We start from the raw sequence: 25,244 nt of genomic DNA, 5'->3' as shown, positions 1-25,244 counted from the left end.
AACTTTGGGTTTTGTTTGTTCTTCTTTCTGTAGTTCCTTTAGGTGTAACGTTAGATTGTTTATTTGAGATTTTTCTTGTTTCTTGAGGTAGGCTTGTATAGCTGTAAACTTCCCTCTTAGAACTGCTTTTGCTGCATCCCATAGGTTTTGGATCGTCGTGTTTTCATTGTCATTTGTCTCTAGGTATTTTTTGATTTCCTCTTTGATTATTTCAGCAATCTCTTGGTTATTTAGTAATGCACTGTTTAGCCTTCGTGTGTTTGTGTTTTTTACGTTTTTTTCCCTGTAATTCATTTCTAATCTCATAGCATTGTGGTCAGAAAAGATGCTTGATATGATTTCAGTTTTCTTAAATTTACTGTGGCTTGATTTGTGACCCAAGATGTGATCTATCCCGGAGAATGTTCTGTGCGCACTTGAGAAGAAAGTGTAATCTGCTGTTTTTGGATGGAATGTCCTATAAATATCAATTAATCTATCTGGTCTATTGTGTCATTTAAAGCTTCTGTTTCCTTGTTTATTTTCATTTTGGATGATCTGTCTATTGGTGTAAGTGAGGTGTTAAAGTCCCCCACTATTATTGTGTTACTGTCAGTCACCTCTTTTATAGCTGTTAGCAGTTGCCTTATGTATTGAGGTGCTCCTATGTTGGGTGCATATATATTTATAATTGTTATATCTTCTTCTTGGATTGATACCTTGATCATTATGTAGTGTCCTTCCTTGTCTCTTGTAACCTTCTTTATTTTAAAGTCGTTTTTATCTGATATGATTTTGCTACTCCAGCTTTCTTTTGATTTCCATTTGAATGGAATATCTTTTTCCATCCTCTCCCTTTCAGTCTGTATGTGTCCCTAGGTCTGAAGTGGGTCTCTTGTAGACAGCATATTTATGGGTCTTGTTTTTGTATCCATTCAGCAAGCCTGTCTTTTGGTGGGAGCATTTAATCCATTCACGTTTAAGGTAATTATCAATATGTATCTTCCTATGACCATATTCTTAATTATTTTGGGTTTGTTTTGGTAGGTCCTTTTCTTCTCTTGTGTTTCGCACTTAGAGAAGTTCCTTTAGCATTTGTTGTAGAGCTGGTTTGGTGGTGCTGAATTCTCTTAGCCTTTGCTTCTTTGTAAAGCTTTTGATCTCTCCATCGAATCTGAATGAGATCCTTGCGGGGTAATCTTGGTTGTAGGTTCTTCCCTTTCATCACTTTAAGTATATCATGCCACTGCCTTCTGGCTTGTAGAGTTTCTGCTGAGAAATCAGCTGTTAACCCTATGGGAGTTCCCTTGTATGTTATTTGTCATTTTTCCGTTGCTGCGTTCAATAATTTTTGTTTGTTTTTAATTCTTGCCAGTTTGATTACTATGTGTCTCGGTGTGTTTCTCCTTGGGTTTATCCTGTATGGGACTCTTTGAGCTTCCTGGACTTAGATGGCTATTTCCTTTCCCATGTTAGGGAAGTTTTCGACTATAATCTCTTCAAATATTTTCTTGGGTCCTTTCTCTCTCTCTTCCCCTTCTGGAACCCCTATAATGCGAATTATGTTGCATTTAATGTTGTCCCAGAGGTCTCTTATGCTGTCTTCATTTTTTCACTCTTTTTTATTTATTCTGTTCTGCAGCAGTGAATTCCACTATTCTCTCTTCCACATCACTTATCTGTTCTTCTGCCTCAGTTATTCTGCTATTGATTCCCTCTAGTGTAGTTTTCATTTCCGTCATTGTATTGTTCATTTCTGTTTGTTTGTTCTTTAATTCTTCTAGGTCTTTGTTAAACATTTCTTGCATCTTCTTGATCTTTGCCTCTATTCTTTTTCGAGGTCCTGGATCATCTTCACTATCATTATTCTGAATTCTTTTTCTGGAAGGTTGCCTATCTCCACTTCAGTTAGTTGTTTTTCTGCGGTTTTATCTTGTTCCTTCATCTGGTACATAGCCCTCTGCCTTTTCATCTTACCTATCTCTCTGTGAATGTGGTTTTTGTTCCACAGGCTGCAGGATTGTCGTTCTTCTTGCTTCTGCTGTCTGTCCTCTGGTGGATGAGGCTATCTAAGAGGCTTATGCAGGTTTCCTGATGGAAGGGACTAGTGGTGGGTAGAGCTGACTGTTGCTTTGGTGAGCAGAGCTCAGTAAAAGTTTAGTCCCCTTGACTGCTGATGGGTGGGGCTGGGTTCCCTCACTGTTGGTTCTTTGGCCTGAGGCAATCCAACACTGGAGCCTACCTGGGCTCTTTGGTGGGGCTAATGGTGGACTCTGGGAGGGCTTACACCAAGGAGTACTTCCCAGAACTTCTGCTGCCAGTGTCCTTTTCCCCACGGTGAGACACAGCCACTGCCTGCCTCTGCAGGAGACCCTCCAACACTACCAGGTAGGTCTGGTTCAGTCTCCCCTGGGGTCACTGCTCCTTCCCCTGGGTTCCAGTGTGCACACTACTTTGTGTATGCCCTCCAAGAGTGGAGTCTCTGTTTCCCCCAGTCCTGTCAAAGTCCTGCAATCAAATCCCAGTAGCCTTCAAAGTCTAGTTCTCTAGGAATTCCTTCCCCCATTGCCAGACCCCCAGGTTGGGAACCTGACATGGGACTCAGAACCTTCACTCCAGCGGGTGCACTTCTGTGGTATAAGTGTTCTCCAGTCTGTGAGTCACCCACCCAGCAGTTATGGGATTTGATTTTACTGTGATTGTGCCCCTCCTACCACCTCATTGTGGCTTCTCTTTTGTCTTTGGATTGGGGTGTCTTTTTTTGGTGAGTTCCAGTGTCTTCCTGTTGATGACTGTCCAGCAACTAGTTGTGATTCTGGTGTTCTCGCAAGAGGGAGTGAGAGCACGTCCTTCTACTCTGCCATCTTGGTTCCTAATCTGTAGCCAGAGTCTTTTGATATCATTGCTATTGATCAATACATCACATAGTTAAACACTGTGAATCTTACAATAGGAGTAAACATTAAGGTATTTCTAATGAGTATCTATTTAGAAATGTGGTCATATCGTCTTTTCAGTCTGTCTTATTTAATATTTGCTTTGTGTAATTGGATGAATCAAAATACATAAAGAATACTTGCAAGGTCATTTTGAGTTTTTATTTCCTACATAAAGAAGTGTGCAAATATTGGCAGAATACACATTGCATTCAAAAGGCCCAATATAATATAGTGTCAGTCAAGTTTTAAACTTTAACTCTCATATATCTTGTATTTTATTCTGCCAGTGATTACTTAGGAGTCATTCAAACAGTAATTTTGACTTCTTATTAATATCTATAATCATTGGGATTTAAAGTTTGTACCAGTGTAGTGTTAATGGAGAAATAGTATAATCCATAATAGGTATGACAATTGAATCTGTCAATAAAACTGGTGAACATTTTTTCTCCATCAGCAATTCAGCAACTTATATAAGAACTGATTCACACAAGAACAAATATGAAAAAGTCAGTGAGGATCTAAGTTACATAGAAAAATATTGAATCTGTGTGTGAAAACGGTATTCATCAAGCCAGCTGACTTTAGTGATTTTCTTTGTACATGATACACTCATTTGCGTCAATAACTTTAAGAAAATCTATTGGAAGCAGAATAACAAACTTCTATTTGATTACCCAGAATTTGGCGTATTTAAAAATTGAGGACATAAAGTGTTAAAAATGAGATCAAAGAGTTAGTTACATCAGTCAGCAACTAGAAACTCTTTGGGGTGATGCTATAATGCAATATAAATTTAAACTAATTTTATTCAAGGCAGCAATGCTCTCAGACCTGGTATTTGAGATTTCCACCAGTAGGAATAAATACAATAATAAATATATGAATAATCAAGATTTGAAATTGCCATGTTGAGTTTGATTCTGGACATTAAATGGAAAGAAAGCAATAAGTCCTCTGAGGAGGTTTTCTAACTCAATAGACCTTTATCCATTGTCTGTACTCAAAATCAAGACTCCTTGTGGTACCCACCCACCCTACCCTCAACAGCTTGTCAGCAGCAAGCCAGTGGCACCCAAGGGTGATGGGGCAATGACTCTCATGCTGTGACTGGTGAAAACCTGTTCTCAATTAGTTATATACTTTAAAATCCTCTCTCAATTGTCTTTCTTGGTGTTCTCAAGCTGCAAATTCGCAGTCATGAATTCTAAATTCTCATGAGTAGTTTTGGAGATTTTCTATTTCATCCCTTGGTCTCCTTTGTGTGCTCAGTTGCTTCCAGTCCTCCAGAGACTCATCTAACCCCTGTCCCATTTTAGGATATTATGCAATGCTAGGATCTACAACCTTTCTTTCACCAGATTTCTGACCAAAGTCATTCTTTGGGTTCTTTCTGAACTCATTTTTGATTCATAATTTCATTTTAGTATCCTGTAGATTTTTAAAATATGGGTTATATTAAAACACCTTTAAAATCAATACACAATGATTTTCTTTTTTAAAAATTGTGTATGATCTTTTCAATTATTACAAAAGCAGTTCATGTCCATTATAAAACAAAATAGGAAATACAGACAAGCAAGAGGGAGAAAATCTAAAATGTGTGTAATCTCACCAACCACAAACAACGACTTTTATAATGTTGTTTGTCTGTCCATACTTTTTCCTGTGCAAATAGCTTTTGTACAAATGGGTAATTTTTACATAACTGTTTTGTAGCTTAATGTATCTAGTAACATCACTTGCACATTTTTCAGTGTTCTCAAAAGTTATGTCTTTTAAAATGTATATAGGGCTACATTCCACCATTTCTTCTAAGAATTTATTTTATTATAGTAAGAAATTTTTCCCCGATTTTTAACAACAGCCTAACATGCCCAAATATAAATTTCTTCTGATAAATATTTTACATAAACACACTGCAGCTAATTATCAGCCCTTACATATACCTCTGCACATTTTGAACAGTTTTCTTTATTAAAAAGATATTGAATTTAAAATCATCTAAGTCACATATTATCTTGACACATTATCCCCATTGGAAATGTGCAAGACTTGTCTTCTAAAATAAATTATTTCATAAAGAGGAAGTAATGGAATAGGCTGTAAACCACGCTGATGAATTTTCAGCTAGTACTTTCTTTAGAAAATAAAAATAAAAACAATTATGCATCTCTCCTTAGCACCAACTTATTCAGAAAATTTATCTCTAATAAAGAAGTTAGTAGAGGAACATTTAGAAAAATAATAAAAATGTAATATAGAAAGAAATATAAACAATAACTTTTAAATTTGCTTATTTAAATAATACATCAGTGGGGTGTGGGTATACCATCCTGATAAACTTAACTTTAGGTCTCACCTGCACATCTCCTCCCCCTAAGAGAGCCTCCTCTGACAACAAAACACTTAGATATTTCCATACTCCATTATGGCAATCATCATTTTCTTTATAAGGATTTTTTGGTTTGTCTCTCCACTCCAGTTCCATTAGAGAAGGCAGAGTCTTTCGATCTTTGAATAATCAGAGCTTACTCTGGTGCTTGAGAGATCTAAAAACTTTTATTGGGTAAATCAGTCAATTCATTCACCTGTTAGTCAATGACATGGTGCCTAAACAAGTCACTATGAATACTTAACAAATAGTAGGAAGAAGAAAACTAACATGTATTAAAAGCCAATTAAGTGCCAAGCCTCTGTTAAATCTTTGTAGACTTTATCATTTTACTTTTTCCTGTATCTTTCCTTCTCTGATGTTTTAAATTATCTCACATTTTCTATAAATGATTATTAGCTAATAAAACATATAGCAACCTACATGTAATAATAGATCCTATTTTGTGTGATATAATAAAAGGTTTTAGATAATTTATAAATACATATATGTATATATACACAGAGAAGAACTTATTATTTATAAAAATACAATCTCTAAAAAGCAAGTAACAAAATATCTTGCAAGTCTAAGAACCTCATTTATATTTCACATATGCTGTAGACACAGCCCAGAAACTCAGATGTGATGGTTATAAATATGCATGAAGTATAATTAGCTTGGAAAATGCTGCTTCATCACCTGTCCTGATATTGCTGATGTGCTTCAGTGACTTACTAAGCAATGTTGGAAAATGAACTCTCCAAATTCCAATGAATTGAAACAGTTCTGTTCATCCATAACGTATTAGAGTTTTCCATTCTGTTATCATATGAAAGACTTGTCTTTTAAACCTGGATTGTTAGTACACTGCTTATAGCTGACAGTTGTACTCCATCAGCTCTTTACTTTAATATTTTGAAGTGCTTCTTGAAACATTGAAACGTGTCTTATTCCTCCACATCTCTTGAACCCAAACCTCTCATTTCCAATGCCCTTGCCTAAGGTTACAACTCTATTTTCTCTGGCTCATACTATTACAATAGTCAACTGATATCTCCTTTTCGTCCCACACAGCTGCCCAATTCCTCTTCTGGACTATTGCTCTGAGCATACATTCCTACTCAGAAACTTTTAACGGCTCCATGTTGCTTATTGTCCAGTTTCCTTAGTCTAACGTTCAAACTTTCCAGAAACCGACTCCAAACTACCTAACAGCCTTACTTCTTAACACTGCCCTTCATAAAATCTACAGTCCTTTGCAACCAAAATACTTGCTCTCCCATCCACACATCAAAATTCCCTGTCTCCTTGTCTTTCCTTACCTTGTTGCTACAATATCTCCTACACCCCCATGTATACCACCCACCTCCTTACATCTGAGCAAGGAGTAGTTGACTAAGAATCCAGGAAGAAATCACTGGCTTCCTGAAAAACAGGAAAGACAAGAGGTCTGGAAGCAAAAGGTAGGCAACACTCATAAATGCAAGATAAGAAATTGGCAGCAGGGAAGTTTATCAGCAGATGGACTTCAGTCAGGATTCAGTCGTGTTGCTGGATGATGGTGCAAAGGTCCAATGGAAGATCATTAAACTGATAATCATCTAGTCAGACTCATCAGAAAAATTGAGAAAGGCCACCAATATCAGGAATAAAAGAGGTGAAATCACAGCAACTTCTGCATACAGTAGAGGATAATAAGAGAAAATTACGAACAACTTTATGCCAAAAATTAGACATTTTGAATGAAATGGGCAAATTCTTTGAAAATCGCAAACTACTGAAACTCATCCATAAATAAAAAACTTGAATAGCCCTGTACTCATTAAGGAATTAAATTTGTATTTTAAAACCCTCACATACATGCACATGTGTGCACGTGCGTGCACACACACACACACACACAATTCAGTTCCAAATGACTTCACTGGTGAATTCTACCAAATATTTAAGAAAGAAATAATAAATTCTTCAGAGAATTGAAGAGGAGAAAATATGTCCTATCTCATTCTAAGAGGCCAGTATTACTATGATACAAACCAGACAAAGACATTACAAAAAAAAATGAGAAAATTATAGACCAATATCCCTCATGAACATAGATGCAAAAATTATGGACAATGTTAAAACAAATCAAATTCAACCATTTATTAAGATAAGGTACAAACTAGAAGCATATATTTGCAAATTACATATATGATGAAGGATTTGTCATATTATGCATAAATATCTTTCAAAACTCAATAAGAACAAAAAACCCAGTTAAAACTTGGACAAAAAATTTGAACGCTTAGCCAAGGAATAAATAAATAAACACAGGAAAAGATGCTCAACATTATTAGTCATGAGGAAAATGCAAATTAAAACCAAATGATGTACACACCTATTAGAATGTCTAAAATTTTAAAAGACTGACTATATCAAGTAGTGACAAGGATGTAGGCAAACGTAACTGTCATACACTGCTGGTGAGAATTTAAAATAGTACAAATAATTTAGAAAACATGTTGATAGTTTCTAAAAAATGTAAACATACATCTGCCAGATAATCTAGCCACTCCACTTAGAGGTTTCCACTCCAAGAGAAATCAGCATATGTTCATACAAAGATGTGTACACAAATGTTCATAGCAACTCTATTTAGAATAGCCAAAGCTGGAAATAATCTAAATGTCCATCAAGAGATGAATGAATAAATAGGTTGGGGCATATCCATGTAAATAAAAAAGGGATCACATGTTGATACACACACAACATGGATAAACATCAAAATAATTACACTGAATGAAAGAAGCCAGACAAAAAGAAGAGTACATACCGGATGATTCTATTTGTATAAAATTCTATAAAATGCAAACTAATAGTGATGGAAAGCAGGTCAGTGTTTGTGTGGAGATGGGGGAAGACAAGGAGGGGTGGAAGGGAGGGATTGAAAAGAAATGATGGGTATGTTCTCTACCTTGATTGGCAGTTTCATGGGTGTATAAATGTCAAAACTTATCAAATTGTAAATTTTAAATATGTGAAGTTTTTTTATACCTCAATAAAACTGCTGAAGAGTGTAAGAAAGTAGAAAAAAATAAATATTGCCCATCGCTGTTCCTAATCCCTCCACAATTTCCACGGCTCAGACTTTAGCCTCTTTACATGTTGTCTGGCCCTTCTCTTCTCTCTTACCTCATTTCTCTAATTTTCTCATGGACAGCAAGTCAACTCTCTCTCCCTCCTTTACTCCCATGCCTCACTTTGCATATCCAAGATTAGCTCTAAGATGTTGGTTGTTAGACACTCACCAGATTATGTTCTTGTGGAGAGGAATTCACACGTTAAGGCTATGGGGAAAGCTTGCTTTGTCTGGTTTCATCTTGTCCTGTGAATGACCTGTGTTATCCTGATGGTTCAGGATCATCATTATCAACATTAGTTATTTTACTACAATAATATTGGCATCTACTGAAACCTATTTCATCCTTATCGATTTGGATTTCTGAGATTTAAAAACTCTTCTCTCTAGTTGTTGGTTTTCTCTTTCCTCATTGTCAGACAGATTGTCAGCTGTCACTTCGGCTGTTTTCATGTGCCTATTTAGAGAATCTTCATCCTTCTTTCTTTGTAATTTCCTTTCTCTAATCTGTTTTGATTCAGGAAACCTATAACCAAGGGAGTAAGAACGGCATATAAATTTGGAACAAATATAGAACCTGAGTGGGTAATGGAGGCTTATTTTTTTTGAGTAAGGTACATTGGATTTGTGCCATTTATATTGACACTCTTCCTTTTTTTTCAAAATAAATTACACTTATGTGGTGTCACTGTACCTAATTTCTCACAGGAAACTGCAGGACTAAGAATTTATGTGTTCTCAGTTGAAGAGAGTGTCCATTTCCCATAGAATAATTTGTCAGGGTTGTCACACAGCTCTTTTTGCATGTGCTAGATATAAATGCACAATGTCTCTTTTTTGTTTATGTAGATGTTTCCTATATGTCCCTTTGTAGATGTCATAGTATTATATAATCAATCTGTTCTATGAACAATAGATTCTTTAAAACTGTTGGAATAACACCTTAAAATAAATTTTGCCACTACAGTAGCAAGTCCTGTAATCTCTCCTAGTTTAATGTTTAAATCATATGACTGATAAAAAATGTTATTAAGGCACTGGAGATGTATTTGAAGAGTATTATGTCTGGGCTAACCTGAGTTCAGATCTATAACTTCGACAGTAAGTTATTTAGCATTCTCTAGCTCGTCTTGCACCCTGAAATACTCTTCCAATTTAAAATTTACAGGTAAGATCCTATTTGATTTATCTTTTGGTATTAGCGTACTATGTAATGATTCTTGAAGAGCAAACACTATTAAAATGGATAACTAAACGTTCAATTTAAATGATCGTTTTCCCATATCACTCTATTATCTTTGTGTCACCTCTTATAGTCCAAGGTTCAACAAATCCATCTTTGCTAGGAGATGACTGTGGCTCAGAGATTTTCATTTAGAAGATTTTGTTTTGCCCTAGTACTCTGAGATGCATTTCAAAACAGAAGCAGTGTTCTTCCTCATTTCAACACCTAGGGGACAGAAAATGCTCCCCGACTTACCCCACAACTTGAATGAAATGTGCTTAGGGATAAAGTCAAGGATGTGCTTAGTTCTTAATTTGCTTGACCATTCGACAGCACTTGATAGTACTGACCAGTTTTGACCTTGCAACACAGCAAGTCATCATACTCTGAGCCACTTCTGTATCTCTTGATTTCCATAATATCATGCTTTCCTAGGTTCTCTTTGTCCTTTCTGGAATCTCAATCACCTTGCCAGTCCAGCTTTCTGTACCTGCCTTTAAATGTTGGGATTCCTAAGTTTTCTATTCTAGGCTTTCTTCTCATCTCCCAATAAACAGTCTCCCGACTTTAATCACAAATCTGTGCTGATAATTTATTATTCTGCATATGTAGCCCAGAATGCTTTCCTGAAGGTAAACTCTGTGTACCAATTGCCTGCTAGATATCTCTACTCCACAATTCTTTTGTTTTAGATATGTGACACTTCTTTTTCTGTCCACAGGCAACAGGTCCTCAGGGTTCATTACAGGAAGGTGCCAAAGGCTCTCTTCAGAAAAGCTTCGGGTTTCTTAATGAAGCCAAGAAGTTAGCAAATGATGTAAAAGGTTAGTGTGACCACTTTTTATTATTATTTTAAGTTTAATTGTAGTTGTAATTGGTAGGATATTTTATCACATTATTGGAAAAGTGTAATTGTTGCAGCATAATTTTTATGATTGTTTTTACTATCTAGATTTAGTGCAAGTAAACTCATCAGTTTTACAGTATTTTGCCTTCACACCTCATTTTGCACTGGGCAATACTTCATAATTTTTAAACCTAATTTCTATAGCATCATTTCATCTGTATATAGAGTATAGGAACTTTTAATGTACGATAAATTTTAAAGAGCACCAAACCCCAACTTTTTTTTTTTTCGACTTTAGAAATCATAGTCACAAAGGAATCAATCAGGCAGATGTAATATAAATATCCTTGGGAAACTTTCAATTTAGTGGGGCACGTCTCGAAAAGTTTTCACCTTTTAAATACACTTTTAGGTATTTTATTCCTAATTCAAGGATCAAAGTGCATAATATAGCTACCCTGATATATTATGGGTTTTGCATTAAAAATGTATTATTCAATACAGCCACACTCTAGATAAGCTATTATATTTTTATTTCATTCGAATATCTCCTGTTCTCATTTAATTGCCTCCTGTTTCTATCTTCAGTCTCATTCACCCTTTTCTATCTTGCATCCAGCTCTGCAACCTTACTGAAACATTCATGTCCTCTGAAAACATGCTACCATTTCAAGCCTCCACATTCCACAGTGTTCATTCTTCTCTTTGGAACTTCTCACCATCCTTCTTTCTTTTTCATCCAACTGCCTTCTACCAGACCTTCAAGATTTAGCTCAAATGTCATCTTCTCTGGGAAACCTAGCACCCCATCTGAATTACATGCCTCTTCTCTGTGCGTCCCTTTCTCATAGACTTATCAAATCACTGCAGCCATGGACTTGGCTTCCATCTTCTTGAGGACAGTCACAGGGTCTTCTTTTTAACTTTGTATTTCTAGTGTATAGTATCACAATGACTATCTCAAATCAGGAAATAAGCATATTTTTAAATAAAAGAACGGTGTTGGTCTTTACTAATCTTACAAAGAAAAGAGCTTTTATCATCATTTATACTTGTCATGCTTTAAACGAAGAGTCTCCAATAGAGGCTGGTATGGAATTACACGTTCTTTCTCCATTATAGATGGCACTCTGATAGTAAATGCTTTGGATTACGTATCACAGGTGAAATACAACCCCTTATATATATATAAAATCCTATGCAGGAGATTGCACTTATTACAACCTGAACAGTAACTATAGAGTCAACCCTATTTTTCTTTTGGGCAAGTTGAGTTATCTCATTACTTTGCCATCACTCCTTCATCTCCAGTGTCCTTGGCCGGAGCTGGGATCAGGGTGAGGTGAGAGAGGTTGAGCCATGCAAGTGCAGAGTTAGGTCCTGTTTTTTGTTGTTTTTTTTTTTGCGGTACGCGGGCCTCTCACTGTTGTGGCCTCTCCCACTGTGGAGCACAGGCTCCGGACGCACAGGCTCAGCGGCCATGGCTCACGGGCCCAGCCGCTCCGCCGCATGTGGGATCTTCCCGGACCGGGGCACGAACCCATGTCCCCTGCATTGGCAGGCGGACCCTCAACCACTGCGCCACCAGGGAAGCCCAGGTCCTGTTTTTATTTTAAATGTTAATATTTGCTCATCATTGATCTTTTTTGATTTTTTAAAAAATACTGCATTAAAACATTTTTACCTTGATCACTGAATTTTTTGGTGCCCCTTTGAATTTCACACCTGGGGGGAGTGCCTGAGTCACCTCACCCTACTTCCAGCCCTGCACTTGCCTCTCTTTCCCCACAAATACTGGTGTTATAAAAATGAAAAAAGAATCCGATTTTTAAGAAATTTTTTCCAAGGGAGAAAGAAATCTAAGGACAGGCATGGTAGAAGGGGTTAGCTGACAGAAATGTTCATTAGTTTAAATGTCTTTTTTTGTACTTCAGGTAGTACATTATTTAAAGTAATGAAAACCCACAAACTACTCAAGTAATAATTCCTCCAGAAATCCAAGCCAAGGCTCTGACGGAGACAGGAATGTTTTCTTGCTACATTATGACATTCCCCTGATTTGTGGCCAATTACACAAGTTATAAAATGGCTGTTAATCAGGGAAATGCCATATATTACCACCAGGAACTGCTGAAATAGGCCCTACAGAGCAAAATACTTTACAGCAGCTATTAAAAATAGAGATTTAGTCATTTCTCTCTCTATGGTGCCTGGACTTAGAAGGAATAAAAGTGGTGAGGCCAGTACACACTCCATATTTCTAAGTTGTTCCTTGGTTCGATTCAGTACAATCCAGTTAGCTCATGAGCTTTAGTCATGAATGACTTAGAGCTTCTCCCTGCCATTTTTGTGCTGTCCGTGCCTTGAGGGAACCTGAACTTTCCAGGAGCAATTTGTTTTGCTTTTTAATTTTTGAATGTACATTTGTTAAAAGTAAAGTCGCCCTTCTGTGCATTTGAGACTTGAAGCCATTCTACATTGAATTGATTGAACGTCCATGGAGATAAAAATTGTTTTGTTGATGGATATGGGGCTTGGTACAAATTGATGATTGAAAGAGTTAGAAGATAAATTAATGCCACTGGGTGAATTAATACTACTTTATAGATTGACAAAAGATTTTTGTCAATAAAAGGGCTAGTTGAGGTTCTCATGGAATGTGTACAAGGCAAGGAATGAAGCTGAGGATGGTACATTAGAAGTCTGAAAATACTAAGATTCTATAATTATATACCTTATATAGAGTAACTTTTAAACTTTATTTTACTTCTTAATTTATCCCTACTTTTCATCTTTGCCCAAAATAAGTGAAATTATTTAATTACTTATGAACAAATGGATAACATTTCTATAAAATGGACGACATGCACATGGAATAAAAAGATCTATTTCCAAGCCCAAGAATATGGAGTCAGTGAATTGTATGACATGTGATGCTGTCCAAACTACAGAGCAGTGCCAGAATTATTCCAAACATTTACTTTAATCAAATTAATCCATACTTTTCTTCTGTACTCTGATCCTCCAGACACTGAGTCATTAAGTCCAGACAAGTGTATCAGAATGGTTTTGCGATCATGAATATAATAACACTTGCAATTACTAACCTGTTAAGAATCTATGTTATTATCTCAGATTAGAAAAAAGAGAATAAACAGGAATATTGCAGTGATGTTAAGCCAAAGTATGAATCAGGAGTTAAACATTGTGGGACACTAGTCTTCGCAGTCTGCTGGCTTTCCAAATAAAGTCGCTATTCCTTGCCCCCCCAAAAAAGTAAATAAAGCATTTTTATATTATTAAAAATATACTCTTTTTGGGAATTCCCTGGGATCCAGTGGTTAGGGCTTCATGCTTTCAGCACCGAGGGTGCGGGTTCAATCCCTGGTCGGGGAACTATATCCCAGAAGCCGTGTGGCGCAGCCAAAAATATACATATATATACTCCTTTTGAATTTGCATACTACCATTTGCCAGAATCAGCCTTCCCATAGGTAGGCATATGAAAAAGAAACAAAATCCATTCCACTGACAAAAAATAATTTTGGACTAAATGGACAAAACCAAGCCTGGATCCCCTAGCCTACTGTAGTCTGAAGAACAAAGCAGTCTTTTCCTGTAGATATTGCTGATCCCTCATACAGAGTTTTTATTCCTCCTTAGCCTTGTGAATAGAGGAAATTGAGAAATTAAAACCAAGTTGGGCTTGGTTTAGGAGTTAAAAGGAAAAGGGGCAAAATAGTGGCCAAACATAGAAGGGCAGGAACTATTAGAACCAGAGAGAGTACTTGTCTTACTTAAAGTTGTTGAAAGTCCATTTCTTTTAGAATATCTTGCTGGCCAAAACAAAACGAGCCTGCAAGCCCACAGTCAGGCTTTAGAGCTTGCCCTAAAGGAACCACATGGAGTTTTCGATATCTGGTCCTTTTGATTTCTCATTCCACTGGCTGAAGAGATGACTCCCTCTATCCTGATATCTTAAGTCTTTGGAGATCTCGCCACCAGGCAAATTCCCCTTCCTCCTCTCCTTGGGCTTCTACTACAACCCTGTAGTGGGGAGGAAGAGCCTGTGCAGTTAGTTGCAGCTAACAGCTATTGAGGACCTAGAAAGCACGGTGCCCATGCTGAACAAGAGCTGACTTGGAACTTTTAGATCAGGACAAAGTTTATCGGTAATATGCCTTCCTATAAACGCAGGCTCCATTAAGTGATCTTAGAAGTTCCCATACACAGTCACTGGTGCATGTCTGGACAAAAGAGGCAATCAGAGATAGGACACTTTGCAAACTTGTGACAGCAACTGGGGAAAGGGAAGCATAGGAATAATGTCATGAAAGAAGGCTAGGTGTACCCAAAAGTGGAAAGACTGGGTGTAGCAACCTCATCAAATCAATTAACAGAATGCTAGGGACAGGAATAGGGCTCTGAATTTCACCCAGCTTTCTTCCTTACACAGCTGCTCTTCCTTCTGCACAGGTGTTGGGATCCTGTACTCAGTCATGGGGTTGACCTAGGGGCAGGTTCTTAGAAATCTCAATATTGAGAAGACAAAGGACTATATAAGTGGATGAAAAATTATAGTAAAGTAACTTGAGGGAAATTGTACCTCTTATGTTCTTAAAATATCCAAAGGTAAAAACATAATGCAGGGGCTTCCCTGGTGACGCAGTGGTTGAGAGTCCACCTGCTGATGCAGGGGACACGGGTTCGTGCCCCAGTCCGGGAAGATCCCACATGCCGCGGAGCGGCTGGGCCTGTGAGCCATGGCCGCTGAGCCTGCGCGTCCGGAGCCTGTGCTCCGCAACGGGAGAGGCCACAACAGTGAGAGGCCCGCGTACCGCAAACAAAACAAAACAAAACAAAAAAAACATAATGTAATAAAATTAATAAATTGTACAGAGCAATCACATATTATATAATTTAGTACGGTTGGCCCCCTTTGATATTTAAAGCAAAATCACTTAAGTCGAAGAAATACTAACAGATTGAATAAACTTCATAAATATAGTGGAGCCAACAATTTAACAAGTTAGGCTTCAAAGCTGATGCTTTTAACCACTGCTGGACAAAAACTGGGCTTTCGCCATGGTGCAGAGGTGACACATTAAAACTCATGGCCCTAACAAATATTTGATAAAGAATGAGTGAATGGAAGAGAGTAGCAGGAATCTCTCATTACCAGAAAGGTCAAAATCAAGGTTTCCACCTGACTTCATACAGATCCCTTACCTATTCCAAACTTTCTGCTTCGGAACTGCAGATAGAAGCACTGCAGAGATTAACCTGTTCTCTAATTCAGAAGGAGCCTCTAGAACAAAAGATGAAACAGGTTTGTAGCCTTGTAAAATTTGTTTACAAAGAAATCTTAAAGAGAGGATATTTCTCCATTTTTTGCTAAAGGAGCAAAGTCAGAAGTGATATTGAGTACAAGAAGTAGCTCATAAGACAAATGTCACGGTAATGAAAATTGTGCTTGCAAAATGTTATCTATATGGTAATTTTGCAGTAGATTCCATTTAACTAGATCCCTTCAAAATTAAAAACATTTCTACAAACTTCACCCTTGTGAATGAGGGATTCTCTCAAGGTATTTATTTGTGCTTTGTTCATATTAATAAAAAATAAAAAATTGCATTTGAGGAACTTAACTAGATGGGTGTGAACAGTCAAAATAGAACATTCCCATTAAAATCTATAAAAATCATTCTTATATTTAGTTGAAAATGAGAGCTATATACATATATTAAAAACGTATAATAGAAAAATTAACAGCTTTAGTTTCTGGATGATGCGGTTTAAACAAAGAAGAAAGCAAATCGTAAATAATATTATTGAAAACTGGCAAACAGACCAGGGCAATTATCAGACCAATGTAAATTATCAAACCAACATGAATTATTTGTTACTATTTAGTAACTGCCCGTGATAAATCCAGTACTTTCTCATACATCCTTCAATTTATTTCTCATATCAGTCATATGAAGGAAGTTGTTATCTTCATTTTACACATGTAAAAATGGATAGAAATGACATTTGAACACGCAGCTTCCAGCTCCAAGTCCTGTAATAATTTCATTGCACCACACTACTTTCTCTAATGGCTAGAATTTGTAAAAGAATGCATTATTAATGATCAAAGAAATACTTGTAATAGCTTTTTAAATTTATTTTTAAATTTTTATTGAAATATAGTTGATTTACAATGTTGTGTTAGTTTCTGCTGTATAACTGATTTACTTGTAATAGCTTTATTTTGAGATATTACATAGCATAGTTCAGTGTTAGCAGTTCCAAGTAAACTAAACTCTAATATATTTAGCACAGTACAAGGAATGAGGTCAACATAAGTAAATGCATATTATTAATGGAAGTAACATATAACTCTGTCTAGTGATTTTCATTCTGAATATGTCTACCTGGTTCAATGTCAATGGTTATGCAACAAAGAGGAATGATATTGTCAGGCATGTTCACAGTCTACCCTGGCTGTTCTGCTTCTTCCCCTCACTTTATGAGCTCTGTCTCTGACGAACCCATTCCTGGACACTTGTCTTCTGATGTGGGAGGAGAGGATGAGAAAGGGAGAGCCAAAGCTGGAGCATGTGTGTAACCTTTGAGGTTAGTTAGGTGTGATATCTAGAGAGAAGATAAATGACTTGGCTACAGCTAATGGGTATGAATACTGAAGAGATAAGGAGCGGAAAATGCACTATGATTATAATTTGGATCCTTTTCTTGTTCTCCAAAAATTACAAGTAAAGAATTGGGTTGGATATTTTTTTAACTACCAATAATTCTGTTTCTTTGGACATGTTACCGTTCTAACTGGACCACATGCGTTCTTCCTTACATTTTGATTATAGATACCTCTGCCTCATATATCTTTGCATTTAAAGCCAGCCTTGGAGTGCTTATTTTCTAGGTTTTCATGGCTAACATTTTGTAAGTTTTCCATTTTAAAATCTGTAATTCTTTTCTGCATACAACTTCTATTCATCTAAAGAATTAGACTGACAAAGCTATAAAGTGTTTAGACTTGGTTTGAGAAATTCCAAAAAGTACTTCAGAAAAAAATGACCAGAGTGTAAGAAAGGATAAATTAACAAGAAAATAGAGTCAAATAGCTGAAACAAAGAAATCAGAACAGGCTCAGAATATTCACATCTTGACCTTCTAGTACAGAAAAAGAGGAACAAAATCACTGCTTTGAAACTTGAGGGACGGCAGTAACAATGTTCTTCAGATCAGTCGTTCTTCTGAATAATTGGCCTGATTATTCTGCCAGTATTTGCATTCAGAATTCATAAAATAGTGTAAACCAAGTGATACCCTTTAAATTAATGATTTTTGCAACTGTACATGTATATCTTGCTTGCCAGAACATTTTAAATGTTTCATTATTTAAAAAGTCAAATACAATCAAGAAACTAAGAAATGAAATTTGTACCGTTCTATTTCCTTAATTGATGAAGACTTCTAAATTAATATCAAAAGAGCGGCCTTTAGCTATTCTTAGGGGATTCATATAGCTATCACAGTCATAATCATACTGTCTTTATTTCAGAAAGTATTCTTTCCATAACCTAGTCAAAGATTTTACTTTAGTGCAGTGAAAGTAACAGAAGTATTAAAAGAAAAGTGAATTGTGATTGACAGAGGAGAAAATCTAATTACTTGGAAAGTATATTTTGAAGGACTAGAATTGAAAATAATAATATTAGAGCCACGTTTTGCTGGAATACTTTATGCTTTGTTCTTCAGTGATGTTAGGCCTTTGGCTTGGAACCTAAAAGCAGATGCCTCAAACAATATTATGTACTTATATTACTGTAGTATAACAGTGGTGTAATTTGTCCGCCTATAAAACCCTGATATGAAATGGAGTGGATCATTAATTAATATGTTCAGTACTCTTTTTCACACCCAGTACACTGACAGTTAAGAATCCTCCATCTATATTCCCTTCCCTTTGCTGTTCTTCCCAGATGAAGGCCAATAAAGGCAAGCATTGTTCCCTAAGCTGCCAGTGGCTTGTTTGGTTCCTGCAAGAAGCCAGATGCACTACCTCTACAAGGGTGGACACACAATCAAATCAACACTGTTCTGGCTCTGTTCTGTGAGATGTAGTCTCTCCTGGTCTGCCCACTCTGGGTACCAGGAAAATGACGAAAACAACAGTCTCGGTGTTGGCAAATAACGGTCCTCCCCGGTCCAAGTTGCTTATTTATTTTACTGTTTTAGATAAAAAAGCAAAAATATTTGCGCAGAGAAAACGATTTAACCAGCACAAACAGGTATAAAATGAGAGATTTTAGTACACTGTCGCTCACACCATCATTAACTGCCTTACTTGTTCCATTCCTAGTTTTTATCTGCTATAAAATACATTATATACAAACTAACTTAAAATTCAGACATGTTAAAAATTAGTGGAGAGAAGCTGGAAAATTTACAGTAGTAATATTACATTAGTAATAGTAAATAATATATTTTAATTTTAAAGTAAGCATGCTAAAGTAGCAAGAAAAGACCTATATAAAGCCTGCTTGAAGTAGTTTATAAAATATTATTTTCTCTATAAAAAATTGGAAATGTGCTAGAAGCTATTTATTCATTCTTTTGATTTTTGTTTTTTTCAAATAAATGTTAATAAGTGATGTTTAGTAAAGTTGGGAGATTCTGCTTAACAATCATATCTATTTGAGATTTTTAAAAGCTAATTCAGTGATTCATTTTGGTAATAAAATTTTTAAAATAATGACATAATGGAAGTGATGTCAAGAGGGCATCATTATAAATGCAATAAAAGACCAAATCTGTCAAAGTTTTTTCTCCATAGAAAACCATCAAATTAAGTCAAATAAAGATCAGATACCAAGAAGAAAATGTAATTGTTGAACATGTTGAAGTGTCAAATGGTCATTTAAACACATATTTTATATTCTGGTCTGAAATATATTTTTGGACAGATGCCAATAAAGTAAATCAATTTCTTGCTTTTAACTAAATTTTTATTAAAATAACCTGAAATTTTATATCCATGTATCAGTTCAGAGATGATTAAAATTATTTCATCCTTTTTTGTTTTCTGTTCACAGAAAATGATGAACATCTGAATGGCTTGACAACCAGATTAGACAATGCCAATGTCAGAAACAGGGATCTCCTGAGAGCTCTGAATGACACTTTGGAAAAGTTATCAGCCATTCCAAATGGTAAGCATTCAGGACACTGCAAACCGTGCCAGTGGATATGAACTCTTAAAGGATGTTCTAACTTATGCCTTTTTTCCCTAACACTACATTTGTACCATTGTCAGGCTATTCAATAACAGTTTTCTTACTTATGAATTCTTCTTTGTGAGAATGAGAAACTAAATCGTACTTTACACTGTGATATTTATCATTTGTTACCCTAGCTGACATTCGTTGGAATAAATTACAAAAAGGAAAATATAGACATCTTATTATTGTATTGTCCTTCCATGTTTTGACCCAGGAAATCTTATATTGGTGGGAAAAATAAAATCATACAAACACTATTCTCTACAATGTTGATGTACACAATTGCAGCTTATTACAGTACCTACAGTAATAGGTAGAGCCAACTGCCTTTCAGCATATCTTTATTGGCAAAGTTCTGTTACTTAAAATGTTTTAGCTTTCAAAAACATTGACATTAAGAATTGAACCATGTCTGTAATATCTTTCTACCTATTACACATACTTGGAGTTAATGTTTCGTATTAGTTCCTGAAAGCACTATTCTTTTAGGGATACTATTTTTATATTTTAGTAGCATGATATAACAATAACAAGGGTTGCTAACATTTTTTGAGTGCTTATTCAATATGCTTATGTTAAGTGTATGTAATCCTCATACTAATCCTACAAGGTAAATAGCATTGTTATCTCCAGTTTATAGGGGACAAACTTAGGGATACTAAGGGCCATTGTTAAAAGAGGCATATATGATTTGAACCTCGCAGTTTAACTTCAGAGGCTGTGGTCTTAACCACTAATCTACAACATACTATTAGGCACATATATATGTTTTTTATACAAATTATGGTGAAAGAAACACATACATCTACAGAAAACAGGAAATATTAAAACCTTAATGATTTTTACTTTTTTAACATTAAAAATCCTAAGTAACTTTCCCGATTTTCATGTCACCTCTTCAGTAGTAAAGATGTACATAGAAAATTTCCAATGCTGAAAACAAATAAAAATACACAAACACAAGGTCTAATATATCTGAAAAAGTCTCTTTATACTAAAATTGAAACACATTCATTCCCTCCCCATCCCGCCTCAGAAATGCAGATTAAACCTACTTTTGATGAAGCTGTTTGATTCATGTGGATAAACTTCTCTCTTTAATATGTTCAGCAGCAAATCACAATATACCCTTACACAATGAACATTTAGAACAATCATGTTGCTATTTTAAGAGCTAATCAGGTATTCATAGCAAAGGTCCCTGAGAAAATTCAATTTAGCTAAAAATGTACTTCATTTGCTATGACTGAATGAGACAAAGTTCAGCCTTTCCCTCTGTGCCTGTGTCCCTGAGGTCAGCCAGCCACAGCCTCTCTTTGACAAGCATGGATTAAGCCAATAACTCCAGACCCTTTGTTTCTCATACCATCTTCTGCTGACAGACACAGCCGCTAAACTGCAAGCTGTTAAGGACAAAGCAAGACAAGCCAACGACACAGCTAAAGATGTACTGGCACAGATTAAAGATCTCCACCAGAATCTTGATGGCCTGAAGAAAAATTACAATCAACTGGCAGACAGCGTAGCCAAAACAAATGCCGTGGTAAAAGATCCTTCAAAGAACAGTAAGATGTGCTTTTTCACTTTGATTATGTCATTTATTTCTTCACACTATAAAAGTATCCTAGACTCATAACTGTTAGAGCAGGAAGGGACCCTCATAGTGGTGTAGTCTGCCCTCCTCCCTTCATAGACTGGGCTCAGGAATTGAGTGCGTGCAGCTCCAGACACAGAATCCAAGACTCCCAGCTCTGCACTAGAGCTTATCTTATTCAGATTTCGTCCAATTGAGAGGAAATTAGGAATTCTCAAATCTACATGATATTTGGTATAGCGATGCCAAATATTTTAAAATCCTTTAGTGTAATTGAAAGTAGTTATACTTGGGAAATTATATCCTCGGAGTTGGTGAAATTCCATAGAACCTAGAGGTCAAGGAGCAGTCTTATTAGCAATCCTGTTAGAACAGGATATTAAATGGGATCAATTTGAAATGCATTCAAATTGGAAAATATTATTATTTTATTACTTAGATTCTGGTTAGTTAACATTATCAGGAAATTAAAATTTTTATCTAGTTTATCAAGAAGAATATTTCTTTACATCTTTTGTATATTGCATTAAACTATATTGAGTTAACAAGGATTTACAAGAAAATGTGGGAGAACTAAATATAATTTATTAATTATACTCAATAAACGTTATGATTTCTAATATTTTTTATTCTTTCAAGTGATAAAATGTTATCTTAGTATGTGATTTCACCAAAGGAGATGCTTGATTCTTTGTACTTGTCAGTCTCAAGAGATTAGCTCGCTTTATATAGCACCAATATATTTATTGGGAATTAAAACATTTGTAGAGTGTAATAACAAAAGCACAGTTATTGGCGTTATACACTGTATAATCCAGATGCTGTTCGACGGGGGAGTGGAGCCTGATTTTTCAGCACCTTTGCCTCAGATCAAAGGCTAATGATGCTATGAAATAATAGATACAACTAGCATGACTCCTTCCTGAGCAAGGAAGAGTACAAACACAGCTGACATGCACTTCAGAGCTAGGGAGAAGGATTTCACTCCTCACTTCTTCAGGGAAAAAAAAGAAGAGATATATAGTTTTAAATTTATTTCTTGTGTAAGCCCAGAGTTAGCTTACCCCTGTAGTTCAAAGATACCATCTGAATAACTGGTTCAGAGTCATGCCAAATCACAATATTTCCCCCCAAGAAATGAATGAAAATAAGTTTTAAAGTAAATGTCACTCTCTCTTTTATTCTGTAAGTTAAGGTATCGTTTCATTCATTTTCAGATTGATTCTCGGCTGAGAGTGGCCTTTTTATAATATTTATCTCACTTTTATGATTCTATCATCTATCAAAAGAAATAGTTAATATCTATAAACACTAATTAAACTGGGTCTGTTTCTATCTTATTAGAACGTTATAATAAAGCTCCCTTTCATATGAACAATGGCTGCTAAATGCCATGTTTTTGTGGACTTTTACTTGATAACGCTAGTTTGACTTAAAATGGGGTGAATTTGTAATTAGCACCTGTTGTGAAAAGTTCTAATTTTTGATAATCACTACTTTATAATACCTATTAAAAATATTTTCTCATGAATTTTCTATTTTTCTGTTTTACTTCCATATGAAATTACCTGAAGAAATCAGTATGTATATGTTTACTTGCATACCTTTTAGTAATTTTTATGCTTGGTTGCCTATTGCAAAAAGCTTCAGCTTTGCATGTTTCCAATGTTTTAGTATTGCTTTACACATCAGATAGCTATTCTTTCCAGTGTCACAGTATTAATGCTGGATTAATAAAGGAATCTTTCCTTACAAAAAGTTAGTATGTGAATATATTTGACATAAATATTTTAATTGTGCGTTTGAAAAGTTAGTGAAATATCTGTTATCCATATAAAAGTAGAAAATTGAATTCTCCCACAGATTCAGCTAAATTATGATGCTTCTGATAACATATATGCAGCCACTGAAGTCCAAATGACTTCCTTCTAGCAGGATTAAAATAGATTAAAATCTACATTGCTGTTGTTGCTGTCCCCCCCTGAAGCTCACTCCTCCCCTTACAAGTAATTATTCTCAACTTCAAGAGCATTACATTTGGAGATGCATAAAACAGAATTAATAAAATCAGATCTTAACAAGTGAGCAATCACTGGAATATAAAAATATTCTGTCTTAAACAATTTCATAGTTTAAATTCCAAGTCTAAAATAAAACTGAAAAATAGAAAATAGTAATAATAAAATCCAGCATATCAAAACCTCAGAAATACGATGAAGGCGGTCCTCAGTGGAAAATGAATGCAATGACATTACTAAAAAGCATTGAAATAAACAATTTAGGCAATCAACTCTAAGTCAGACAAAATAAAATTAACTAAAAGAAAGAAGATAAAAAAGAGTTAATGAATTAGAAGACAGAAAATAATAGATGTGATAAATTCAAGTGGTATATCTTTAGGAATATAAAGATAAAAAATTTTAGATGCCTGACAGGCTTAATAAAGAAAAATAAAGCACAAATAGGCAAAGTTCTGAAGGAGATATAACAAGATAAGGGAAGAAATTTAGCAGGTAAGAGAAGACTTAGCAAAACTCTAGGCTAATAAATTGTAAAGCCTAAAAGAGATAGATAATTCTCTAGTAAAACATTGTTATTAAAATCTGTCTTCAGCAATGATTTTAAAATCCACACAAATAATTATGGAAGAAAGTGAGAAGTTTTCAAAAACTACTGCACAAGAGAGCATCAGACTCAATATCACAGGTTATTTATTTTTAAAACCTCAAGAAGATAATTTCCATATGACTTCGACTGCTACAGAAGATAGAGAGGGAAAAAAAGTAGGGAATGGGGGGACCTCCAGGTTCCATTTTGAAACATTTGATAAAAGCTTCTGGGAGCTTTAGACGAAAAGGATCCATTACTTGTCTAAGTAGTCCCTGCATAGCCCTTTTTTCATTCTCATTAATCTAAATCTAAATCACTTTTTCTCACTTCTAGAATAACTTTTAGAATATCAGAGTAATATTGGGGAATATTAAAGGAAGGGAGAAAATGGATAAATGGTTTATTTAAAGTGTAAAAACGGAGGGGTAACTGTCTTTATGTTGAATACCTATACAGTTATGTAACAAGAGCTTTGACCTCAATAACCTGCATTTCAGAAGAGTCAGTTCTTGATCTAGCAACTCTATTAGTTGAAGTTAATAATAGACCATGGGCCTTCCCTGGTGGCGCAGTAGTTAAGAATCTGCCTGCCAATGCAGGGGACACAGGTTCAAGCCCTGGTCCTGGAGGATCCCACATGCTGCGGAGCAACTAGACCCCTGCACCACAACTACTGAAGCCCACACATGTAGAGCCCGTGCTCTGCAGCAAGAGAATCTACTGCAATAAGAAGCTCGCACACTGCAACGAAGAGTAGCTCCTGCTTGCTACAACTAGAGAAAGTCTGCGCCCAGCAATGAAGACCCAATGCAGCCAAAAATAAATAAATAAAATAAATAAATTTATAAAAATAAAATAAAATAAAATAATAGACCAAGTTCTTTTTAAACATCACTAACTATATAACTCATATTTATGAGCATGAGTTCAAAATACTTACTTCAAAACCGAGTTTTAAAATAACTTACTTCCTTTCTAGCACATCTGATTCATTCCTAAGGATTAATTCCCAGATCGTTCATAGTTCATCAGAGCCAAAAGCCTTGGACCTTAAGCAGTTTCTCTTTTTCATCAGGGTCGCAGTGACAGAAAACAGAACAATACACACTTGATCAGATAATTAATGACATGGTTTGGATAAGACTGCCAGCATCCTAGGGACAGAATAATTGATTTTCCATGTGTCATTTGCCCTCCTATGAAAAGCACAAACTGGAAGTCTAAGGATCAGTGATAACCTTCAATTATTTTAGGGTTAAACCCCTTTT

General features: G+C 35.7%; 1 protein-coding gene across 1 annotated transcript in view; it reads left to right on the top strand.

Annotated features, from left to right (window-relative positions):
- Positions 1-25,244, top strand: part of LAMA2 (laminin subunit alpha 2) — a 603,358-nt gene that overhangs the window by 506,862 nt on the left and 71,252 nt on the right. Inside the window, exons 41-44 of the mRNA XM_060029982.1 lie at positions 10,363-10,465; positions 19,587-19,703; positions 21,155-21,337; positions 22,941-22,946. Coding sequence (XP_059885965.1) covers positions 10,363-10,465; positions 19,587-19,703; positions 21,155-21,337; positions 22,941-22,946 — 409 coding nt within the window. The remainder of the gene's footprint in view (positions 1-10,362; positions 10,466-19,586; positions 19,704-21,154; positions 21,338-22,940; positions 22,947-25,244) is intronic.

Source organism: Delphinus delphis, chromosome 14 (genome assembly GCF_949987515.2).
Source record: "Delphinus delphis chromosome 14, mDelDel1.2, whole genome shotgun sequence".
Lineage (NCBI taxonomy): Eukaryota > Metazoa > Chordata > Mammalia > Artiodactyla > Delphinidae > Delphinus > Delphinus delphis.
The sequence above is the reverse complement of the archived record's forward strand: the minus strand, read 5'-3'. Positions and strand labels throughout refer to the sequence as shown.